This window comes from Mytilus edulis, chromosome 1, assembly GCF_963676685.1.
Source record: "Mytilus edulis chromosome 1, xbMytEdul2.2, whole genome shotgun sequence".
Classification (NCBI taxonomy): Eukaryota; Metazoa; Mollusca; class Bivalvia; order Mytilida; family Mytilidae; genus Mytilus; species Mytilus edulis.
Window position 1 is genome coordinate 40866849 of NC_092344.1, and position 12174 is coordinate 40879022.

Sequence of the window (12174 nt, forward strand, 5' to 3'; positions counted from 1 at the left end):
TCAGAGAACCCGCGTTCTATGTATTCTTCTTAAAAGGATAATTAAAGCAAAAAAAAACCAATTTATTATGAGAAAAAAGTAAAATCACAAAAATACTGAACTCCGAAGGAAATTCATAACGGAAAGTACTAGAGTGTGCATTTTCAAAATAATATCAGAAACAAGTTTCATGCCCACTTCAACTGGTATGATATATTGAGAGATAACATAACAAGCAATAAACAAAACTCAAAATGTAAGACATTTTAATGAATTTGTAACAGAAATAGACAACAATAACAATACATATTAACATATTAACATATTATAAAGAATAAAATAACATCACGAAATAGAATCTTAATGAAGATAAACAGTATTTAAGTATCTGATATTAGTAGAATAGTATTAAACTGCAGCTCTACATAACTATCTCAATTAAAATAATTTGCACTATTTACAATAATAAACATAAATTTCAGTATATAATTGTGCCAGCTCATACAAGGAATTATGAATTTGTAAATTCCTTTCTTTCTAAAAAAAAATCCTGGTATTTTATATTTAACTTCTAATTCTACCACTAAGTGACCACCGTCATCAGATTGACTGTCCTGTCACTGTTTAATGTGCGTTTGTATACATAAGTCAAAATAATTTCTACAGAAATGAAAAATACTTGAAATACATGTAGTCTACCAGTAACAGATACCTTTTCTGATTTAAATGCAGGGTTAGGGTTGAAATGATAGTAACAAAAAAATCTAAATTTTGAAAATATATGACAATTCATAAATAAAATAAAATGAATATATCAGACAGTGTCAGTATTAGAGGGAAAGTGCAATATTTAATCACTGTGCAAAATAAAGAGTGATTTTAGAAAGTATTGTGATATAAAATTATCATTTTTTAACTTATTTCACAAATCAATTTCATTTGTAAAATTAGTTAACGTCTCTATCTTTGGCGTCATCAGGTTTAAATTGTCTTTTTTTGTGTTTCTTTATAATTCTATAGTTAACATTCAAGATGTATGATATGTATGCTGAAAGGGGACATTACAAGGGCAAACTACTCTCAGATAAGGTCTTAAAGAAGCCGAGTAGTATATGCATGAATATTTTGAATGAAATGTATAGAGACATGCAACCGCGTTTACTTTGACCTCTTAGCACCAATATCATTTTAACATGTTTCTATAATACATTAATTTTTAATATACACATTAGTTTAACAGTAAATTAATTTTGCTTTAACAACGTGTTTAATTTTACACCGCTGTTCCCCCGTGACAAGTATATTAGACAAATGAATTATATATATGTACAATTCAGAAACATTACCTAACCGTACTTGATCTTAATAATCAATACATCAACTTAAAGTTGTATGTTGTTGTATACATACAGAAGATATGGTACTTTAATAACCAATCATAGCAAAACTAGTTTTCGTTTCGCATTTAGACATTTAACAAGTTATACATGTTAGACATGTATAAACAGTTGGGTTCCGGTTGTCTGTTTTAATAACAGATAATTTTATGAATTAAAAAAAGTTTGCAAGATTCAAAGTTTAGTACTAAAGCATTATAGAAAAATCACAATCACGTTTCTTTTAAAGAAAATCTATTCACTATAAAACCATACATACACAAACAAATTTAAGAATCACTGAAAAATTAACGATCAGTACGTAGTCCCTTCATTTTATAATGTATAAGCGATGTTAATCTATTCAGTTCAATTTATGGCAACCTTTTAAAGATAAGCCTTTATACGGAACAGAAAAGCTTCAATGCTAACACTGTTAAGAATATTTGTTAACACGGGATCTACTTTTCAATTGCCAAGATTTAGGAGACGACCATTTGATTTTCGGGGAGGGATATGACATATTAATATACAGCTGTTGCGAGGCAGGCTTTTTATATTCACACGACAAAGACGTTTATTTTTATATTTTTTTGGACTGAATATTCAATTTCATTCCTTTTAGGGCGAGGGTTTTTTATTTTTTATTTTGAGTTCTTCTAAGGTCCGTATGATTAATTCAAATCCCCAAACCCCTGATATTAAATGTTTGTCTAATACAATGTATAATTTACTTTTAAATTAGTTTTTTTTTAACCTACCAAAAACACAAACTAGTAATTGTACTAACAAATCGTACACAGAAAGAAATATCACAGACACGATAAAAACCACACATTTAAGATACTACCCTTTGTTAAGTAACTGAGTCGAATTCTTGAGCAAAATTTATGGGAGAGACTTGTGACATCGATCAGGAAATAAATGAACTTCACAGCAAGGAAGATCCTATTCAACAAAAACCAATATGACATTCTATAGACAACAACTTTGCGACATTAGCTTATAAGTAGTTAGTTTTTTTCAACCGTCAAGTATGAACCAATTGTATTGCTACTATATAAATGTGTATGTTACAGTTTTTACATTATTAACTTTTGGTCTCTTGACGACAATGTTTTATTTCAACAAGAGTATAAAGTTTTCTCCCTTGCACCATAACAAATTTTAAATTCTTCGATACTACAAAACTTTGATAATATTGTTAAAATGCTATCAAAGTTAGACTACTAAAAATAACTATTTCTTACAATAATGTGAAAGGTTAGATTTATAAGCCAATCTTATCTTACAAACTATTTTCAAAATAGTTTGTTCTTTGCATCAAACTTTGTATCATATCTTGACAATGGTGGGTATGAAGGATTTTAAAAGCATTTACATTATGTATAACATAAATTTATAAGCAGTCAAAACTCATATTTAAAATCTACTCAGTAGACGTTGATTTGATTGGGCCTAGCTGTAAATTTTCTTCCGGTTCTTCCTGCATCTTAGAGTAATACTTTAGAGATGATGGCATGATCAAAGAACTTTCACCAGCTTTTTTCCTTTCATACAAAAAGATAAACGATGTTCTTGGTTTTTCTGAAAAAAATAAAGGAATATGTTTAATTTAATAAAAAGAAATAAAGTATTTGTAAAATCAACAAAAAACAATTATTTAAAAATTCATCACAAATGCCAGCCGTTTAAAATTTGCTACACAGAGGCGCGTTTGGTTTTCATCATGGATTAATCAACGGCCCTCGAATGAACACAGTTTAAGAGTAAAATCAAAAACGAATCTGAAGAGCATTGAAACCCGAATACTTCCATAAGCTGTGCCAAATAGGGCTCATGTCATCTAGTATGCCTTGTGGAAGAAAATACTAAGTACGATTTTGCGTGTTAATGATACGTCATCACCAACGCTCATGTATATGTGGTAAGCCGGTAATGGTTTTTTCGCGTGTTTACCTACAAAAAAAAAATCTTCAAATTTTTCTTACTTTTGGCTCAAGACCAAGGAACTGTAACAGCACTAAAACATATACCGTGCTTTGGGAGAGTAAGTTGTTCCTCTCAGCTAAAGTGACACCATTTATTATGAACGAAATTCAGATAAACTACCTAACAACAAATTCATCTTTCAAGTTAATGCAAAAGTAGTATACCGCTGTTCAAAAGGCGTAAATCGACCGAGAGAAATTAACTCAGGGTTAAAAACTAAAACCGAGAGAAAAACATCAACTACAAGATTAAAACAATGGAACAACAGAAACACTAAAGTGCAACAAAAATTGATATCTTAGATATATGAAATATGTTTACCTTTGTATTTAATAGTCCTCCTTCCTATAAGAACTAACAGTACATAAAAGATAACAGCTAGAATTGTAGCAGACAAACAAAATGTCAAAAAAGTTGGTGGCCCAATCAACGCAAATAACTGAAAATATTAAAAAAAAATATACTATTTAGATATTAGTTATTGTGAAATCATGAATGCTGAAGCACAAGAAATTAAGTCCCTTTTTGAGGATTCAAAGTTGATTTTTCCAAATAACACCGGTCAATTTATTATTCCGGTCAATTTATTATTCTTATAAAAGAAAAAGAAAAAGAATTATTGATATCTTCTACCTATCAAGAGTATGCATGACATAAAATGTAGCATACATAGTTTTAAGCATATACACCAATGCAAGTGCAAACTTGAAACGTATAACTTTTTTCATATTTAATCTACAAGCATCAGGTAAGAGATATTCAATAATGTAAACTGACTAATAATGGAATCTTTAACATTTAAAGAAACACAAACATTAATGTACTTACGTTTCCAACGATAATTGGACATAGTGATTCCCCCAAGGCCGCACACACTACCAGACACGACGTGATGGATGCTGAAAGAAAGATTTTTCTTAATTGTGAAGTGTTGTTTTATAACTGATATATAATAACGTTTCATGGAAACAACCAATAAATCGTTTTGAAGATATATATTTATTGATTGATGTTTGCTTAACACTCAGTGGTAAAAGTGGTAGATTGGATAGAAACAAAAACCGAGTTCGGTATTTTTGTTATTTTACTTTTTGCAATGTTCAGTATATTACTTATAGTGATGTATTCTGAACTTTAACTCTTATTCTGTTTACTTTACTATTCAGACATTGGTGTACGTATGCAAATCTCATACTTACGATTAATATTTATAAACTGCTCTGCAAGTGATATAGCTGTTGGAGTCATACTACTTAAAAATAATCCTAAAGAGCAAACTCCTATATATATAACTGTCTTATCAGTGTGACATATTAACATTAGCGTTGATGCACCTAGAACTCCTCCCTAAAATGTAAGAAATACACACATACAACAATTTGTTCTTTGAGTGTCAAGAATGTGAAATCGCTGTGTATTGAAAATTTGGATTTTTTACCTCCTTGCTTTAAATTTATGACTATAACTCACGCGCAAGATTTATAGCGCTCAACCCTCTCCTGACCTCGGACAGTAGAGTAATATATGTTTGTCTAGGTCTCTGGACTTGTGATACTTGTATTAGTCACTATTTGATATCAAGTTTGGTTAAACTTGTTTGTCTTTTCGTCGTAGTCGAATATCTATCGATTTTAGTTTGAACGACCCTTGGTTCTTTTTTTTTAATATACTGTTGTATGTCTTTTGATCTTTTCCTTTATGTCATAGCGTTGTCAGTTTATTTTCGACATATGTATTTGAATCATTAAACTCTCTAAACCTACTCACTGGTTGTCAACTTTAGTTTGAATTTAAGCCGTATTCATTGAATTCCCCTTGGTATCTTTCGTCTCTATTCTACTGAAATCAATATCCTACGCATTTGTATATTTTTTCATATTGAGTAATCTTCGATGCTAAAATTTATACGATTTATCAGTAAAGTAACAGAAAAAATACAAATGTTATACCGTTAAATGCATCCACATAAACTAGAGAATGCACAGTACTGTGCATTGAAAGATATGCCAAAAGTCCTTACATTTGGAACAAATCACTTCTTGAAGTATATCCAGAAGATATAGCTCGATTACATTAATAATTTCGTGCCTGTTTTCCTCTGCAAATATCGAAAGAATGAAAATATGAGGCATCCATACTTATCTTTCATTACAATGATGATTTTTTTTTTCTTCAGCATATACTTACCAAATTTATAGACAACATAAACAAAGATGTTAGTCTCGTGGCAAGTGGAATGGCTAATAAACGACCAAAGGCAAAACATCCCTGTAAAATGAATATTGTATGCATAAAAAAGCAAAGGATTGTTATAAGATGTACATTATCTATTTCCATCCATCTTTTTTTTCTGAAAATCAAATGTTTGTATTTGCCGCTTTTGAGGACTCGTGTCAATCGATAAAGTGTACATTGTTTTTGGTGAATGTTGTATGGTAAAATGGTAAATGGTGTGCAGCTGTTAAGAATATGGTGGTCTTGCTGAAGGAATTATGAGTCTAATTTGGACGACATGGGTTGATGCAGACAGTTACATTGATCATTTGAAACAGTCATACTGCTCTAGACAGAATTGGTTAATACTGATATCGCAATCATTCATCCTGTAAAATAGTGATCGAGTTTAATACAGTTGAGAAAATGCCTGCAGTACAATTATAATTCATTCTTGCATCAGAATATATGTAACATGCTCTATCAAAAACCGTTATGGTACTATGATTTGTATTAAGTCAAGTGTAGAAATTAAGTTTGCTTAGAAAAAATATTCCTTTTATAAATAAAGTACATACCCAGAAGCATGCATTCAAAAATGCTCCTTCTTCTTTTCGTAAATTGCTTATACTTTTTTCAGCATAAGAATAGATATAATCTCCAAATGATGACTACAATTTGAAACAAATGATACAGACCTTTATAATACAAAATAAATTAAGAAAATATCATTGTGAATTACATTATTTTACAAAGGATGAAACCTTTTCAATGTTTTTTTTACGAAAAATGACTCGCTCCATTAAGAGTTCGTGCAAGTTACTCGTTTTGCTTTTACATTGTATCTTCTTATAAGAAAAAGGAAAATAACAAACCTACCGAAAACCGAGGAAAATTCAAAACGGAAAGACCCTAATCTAACGGCAAAATCAAAAGCTCACATACATCAAACGTATTGACAACAAATGTCATACATGTATCCATGACTCGGTACAGGCAATTTCTATTTAGAAATTGGTGGATTAAACATAGGTTTATAGCTAGTAATGGACTTAACTACTGCTGCCTTTAAGTTACGTAACAAGTTGGGTTTATGTTACATGATGTCAAATAACATCTCTCTGATATTGTTTCACTTGGTGTTCATAACTCATATATTGCAGACTTCCATATAAAGATTTATGGAAATTAACTTTTTGCTCAAATAATGCAAAACAAGACTAGATACACATTCAGTTGTCTCCTTGTGAGTGCACCTTATCATAGTGCGAGTGTCTGCACATTGTTGACATTGATGTTAACTATATCAAATTTGTATCATTTATATCTTTATTCGACACTAATGACAATGAAGGACATAATTCCAGTGAAAAATCAAGATGAAAACACTCAAGAGTCAAAAAATACCATAGGAATATTTTTTTTACAATGATTTTCGACCAAGTCGCTTAATTCAAAAAACTCATCATAGATACCAGGACTAAATATACATAGCTAAATCCAATAAATAGTGCTGTGCACAAATTTGTTTTAAGTGTTTGTTCAGCCTTATCAAATATAAAAATGTATTATTAAGGCAAATAATTTGACTCTCAAGCTAGTCTCGGATCATTAAGTTTGTTTAACTAAAAAATTGTATTACATTTTTAATTAGAATTCATTAATGCAGAAGAAATGTACCTGTATCCCATCGTAGATAAACAGTGATATTGACGCCATAATGGTTACAATTATTATATGCTTCAAACTAACGCCTCCTCTTTCATCTAAAATGTACATATAAATAATTACTAGTTAAGATTTTGTTCTAAATTAGCTACATCTATAACCTGAAAACAACTGAATCAGAATTTTTTTTTTAAAAGGGGTTATAGCGAACGTGTCTTGTTCTGAAGAAGTTTTTGTATATAATAAATATTTTATAAATAATTTCTTTAAGGAGTTTTGAATTGTATTGTATTGTTTAGGGCATATGGTCTTTCTCCTTTCGTGATTGAAAGAAAAAAAAACAAGTAAATAACTAGAAAATAAATATAATTGTTTTCATGTCTGCACTCAGGATAAATGAAAAGGAAATATAACAAACGAGTATCAACAATTTTCAAAAACTGTAATTCACAGCTTCCGCTTCATTGGTATTTTACTAAAAAAAAAAGCATTCTATTTAAAATTCTAATCACACTCGGCATCATCTTATACAATGTACTCACCTATCAGTTTTTATATAATTTAATGAAATAAATTTATTTACAAAAATAGACTGATATCCAAAATAATCTATAACGAACGGCAAAACATATTTGAAAAAAAAAGTTGCTGTGATCAGCAAATGAATATTTCGATTTTCTGTAAAACTAAATTACATAATAATTTGTAACAATAAGATAAATCTGTCCCAAAAGATATCAAATATTAAATACCAAACAGTCTGATTACACAAAAGGGACTAATAGTCCACATTCACTCCTATTAATTAATTCTATGTGAATGTATTGCTGCGAACAGCGTTTCCCCAGCTTGTCTGTTCTACAGTGAAAAGTTATTACATGGGGAAAATAATCTATTTACGATAGGCTGCCTGCACATAATGAACCAACGATGTTTGTATTTCGTGACCCTTTTCGTACTTATTTTAAAAGGTCTACTATTATAATTGGTATTCTTTCCGTTTTTTCTGGGATATTCAATGTTTTAATCTAATAACCTTTTCTTTACTTGAAGCAGTTATAATTAAAAGGGGCATATTCTTAAAGCACTTGTAAACCGTATATTGACCTTTTATGTTTTTGTGTGTCGCTATAATGATGTTTCAATTGGCATATATCCAACAAATTGTTTATATTTATTCACTTTGCATATGACATATGTTTAACAATAGCGATTGGAAATCTTACTTGCTAAATACATCTTCCCTAATTGATACCCCTGAATGTTTTGGTAATGCGCGGAAGTATTTGTCAGAAGGTCTCACAAAAGTGCAGTTTGTTTAATTAACTGCCCCCTCCCCTTTTCCCACAAAAACAATCCACATGTATAATTCTGGGATTTACAGCTATTTATATAAATAATATATATTATTATGTGGATGACAACACAAGACGATATAATTGATCCACATATGTCAAGGCGACACAATACCAAACATGCTCAAGTATAAATAAACTTTGTAAACAATCTATGCCGACAGGATTCAAAATAAAAGTTATTCGAAATGCACGAAAAATTGGTGACTTTCTTCAAAAACATGATCGATTTGATATATCCTAAAGATAGTAAAAATCTATAATTTATTTCCGTTCAAATCACTATCTTGATACATAAGTATGATTTATTTATTGAATCAAAACATGCCTTTCATAACTTATACATTGAATACCTTTTAAATAAAGTTGTAAGAAAACATCAAGGATACGAAGCCATCTGTTACCGTTACATCCATACAATTACATAGTAGTACACAAACCATATGATGAGTAGTTAGATTTTATCTTGTGGTTTATTTATATTGAAAAAACATCTTTAAACAAGTCTTTTTCTTAGCTAATTTCAATAATAAGACGTTATAATGAGGAGGATGAATACAGTGTCCTTCGTTTGTGTGTTATTTTAATCAAAAACTTCTACTACGTATAAAAAACGTTAATTTTCATTTGATTGTAAGATATTTTATTTGTGCATGTACTTTACTGAAATTGTTATCCAATTTGAAAGAAAACTTTTTTCATTATAACATTCAGATCAATTAGTAACAGAAGTGTCTTCATTTACAAGATTAAATGTACGCAAATGAATGATTTCTAGTTAATAATTCAGCTTTTAGTGTTCCTTGTCTTGTTTTACCGGTAAACAGCAATATTCATCATATCAAAATTGATTCATAGGGTATTTCTAGTTATATAATAACACAACAAATCTTCCGGAATTATTTAGAATGTTTAAATAAGTTATAAGACGGAATGTCATTTTATACGAGTGTCTTTATTGAATTAAAACTCGAATTTTGATACTATAGTAACGTCTAACCCTTTGCCGGTATAAATATGCGTTTAGTAAATGTTTTTTGATGTTATGAACTGTTTTGATTGACCAGAAAATAAAGTTTTAGATTCTGTCTATACATACTGGGATTACTTGACCACATTAATAATTGTATGTCAATTAGGACTGCTTATTAAAAACCCTTCTGTTTAAAAAAAAATACGTTTCATAGACAGAAGTTAGTAACTTTGTTAATTTAGGTCGCCTTCATTCATAAGAGAAAGTAAAACTTGTAATAATTATTTACAAATGAACTCATTCACAACAAAAGAATAAAATTGAGAATGGAAATAAGGAATGTGTCAAAGAGACAACAACCCGACCATAGTACAGACAACAAGCCTTGATGGCATTCAGCTACGACAAGGTTTGTTTGACGATGATTTTAATGATGTATATAATATACCTTTTTCTAAGGCTGCAGTTTTAAGAGAATGTTGGCTGGTTGATTGTGATACGTAAGCACCTGTCTTGATGATATTCATCTTTTCTAGTGTTACCACGGTAACGACAATAAATGTGATCAAAAGCTGAAAGAAATGTTTGCATAATTTAAATTTCAAAAAAAAAAAAAAAACTTCATCTATACTGTATAATTAACATATTATTGTATCATCCTTTTAAGATCATTTAAATATGCTTCACATGATATCTGTCCTTACCGTAAACGATTTGAAAAGGTGTTTCTTCTTGGTGCATGTTGCTATGGAAATGGAACAGGAACCAATTTCTTGATTCGTACGTATTGTCTCCTAGTCCTCACTAAGGGCAAATCAAGAAATTACTGAGTCTTGATGATTAGCCATTAAAATAAAACGAAAAAGGAATCAATATTTTTCAATTCGCAGGTATGAAAACCTAGAGGATCTAAAGACCCTGTGTCGCTCACCTTGGTCTTTGTGCATATTAAACAAAGGAAACAGATGGATTAATGACAAAATTGTGTTTTGGTGATGGTGATGTGTTTATAGATCTTATTTTACTGTACATTCTTGCTGCTTATAATTATCTCTATCTATAATGAGCTTGGGGCCCAGTAGTAACAGTGGAAAATATTTTGTAAAAATTTACAAAAAATTACAAAATTTATTAAATATTGACTTAAAAGGGCAATTACTCCTTAAGGGGTCAATTGACCATTTTGATCATGTTGACTTATTTGTAGGTCTTACTTTGCTGTACATGATTGCTGTTTACAATTTATCTGTATCTATAATAATATTCAAGATAATAACCAAAAGCTGCCAAATTTTCTTAAAATTACCAATTCAGGGCAGCAACCCAACAACGGGTTGCCTGATTGGTCTGAAAATTCATGGGCAGATAGATCTTGACCTAATGAATAATTTAATCTTATAAGATTTGTTCTAAATGCTTTGGTTTCAGAAATATGAGTCAAAACTGTATTTCAACCTGTGTACTATTTTTAGCCATGTCGTCCATCTTGGTTTGTGGGCGGGTTCATCGGACACATTTTTAAAAACAAGATACCCTAATGATGATTGTGGAAAAGTTTGGTTAAATTTGTCCTTATAGTTTCAGAGGAGAAGATTTTTGTAAAAGATTACAAAAGTTTATGAAAAATTGTTAAAAATTTACTATAAAGGGCAATAACTCCTTAAGGGGTCAATTGACCATTTTGGTAATGTTTTGACTTATTTGTAGATCTTTACTTTGCTGAACATAATTTCTGTTTACAGTTGATCTCTATCTATTATAATATTCAAGATATTAACCAAAAACGGCAAAATTTCCTTAAAATTACCAATTCAGGGGCAGCAACCCAACAACGGGTTGTCCAATTCATCTGAAAATTTCAGGGCAGATAGATCTTGACCTGATAAACAATTTTATCCCATGTCAGATTTGCTCTAAATGCTTTGGATTCAGAGATATAATCCAAAATCTACATTTTTTTCTATGTTCTATTTTTAGCCATGGTGGCCATCTTGGTTGGTTGGCCGGATTACCGGACATATTTTTTAAACTAGATACCCTAATGTACCCTAATGATGATTGTGGCCAAGTTTGGTTAAATTTGGCCCAGTAGTTTTAGAGGAGAAGATTTTTGTAAAAGTTAACAGACGACGACGACGGACGCAAAGTGATGAGAAAAGCTCACTTGGCCCTTTGGGCCAGGTGAGCTAAAAAATTGATAGGTTAGCAGTATAACAAAACAGTTATAGACTGAATTGATGGCCAACAGCTGCTGTTTGGTTCGACTAAACTATCGCCTTCAGCCTTTGGCTTCGAGCAACAGATCAATCTTCATGTCAAACAACACAGCCGTTGACCTCAAACCAAGTCAATTAACAGTATATTATCAAAAATTGAATTGTTAAGAAGGGGAAATACGTTTGGAAAATGAACTGACTGGTAAAATAAATACATCTAGTATATATGTACTTGCCAAACCTATATTAGAAATCGAAAGTATAGTCACCGTTCAAATGCAAATAAAGTGAACACTATAGAAAAAGAATTCATAAATTCTTGTAGTAATGATTCGCTTGAGACACTAATATTTTATTTATATCATAGTGTCTCTTCAATTCCATCAGATTCAGATGTAAAC

General features: G+C 30.4%; 1 protein-coding gene across 3 annotated transcripts in view; it reads right to left on the minus strand.

Annotated features, from left to right (window-relative positions):
• Positions 1–228: 228 nt before the first annotated feature.
• LOC139482672 (major facilitator superfamily domain-containing protein 4A-like) overlaps positions 229–12174 on the minus strand; it is a 52124-nt gene continuing 40178 nt past the window's right edge. For all 3 annotated transcript variants that reach the window (XM_071266702.1, XM_071266691.1, XM_071266684.1), the window contains 8 exons: positions 10006–10129; positions 7242–7327; positions 6140–6232; positions 5535–5615; positions 4547–4694; positions 4176–4246; positions 3669–3786; positions 229–2942 (listed from right to left, as the gene is read on the minus strand). In XM_071266702.1, the coding sequence (XP_071122803.1) occupies positions 2785–2942; positions 3669–3786; positions 4176–4246; positions 4547–4694; positions 5535–5615; positions 6140–6232; positions 7242–7327; positions 10006–10129 (879 nt within the window). In that variant the 3' untranslated portion in view covers positions 229–2784. The remainder of the gene's footprint in view (positions 2943–3668; positions 3787–4175; positions 4247–4546; positions 4695–5534; positions 5616–6139; positions 6233–7241; positions 7328–10005; positions 10130–12174) is intronic.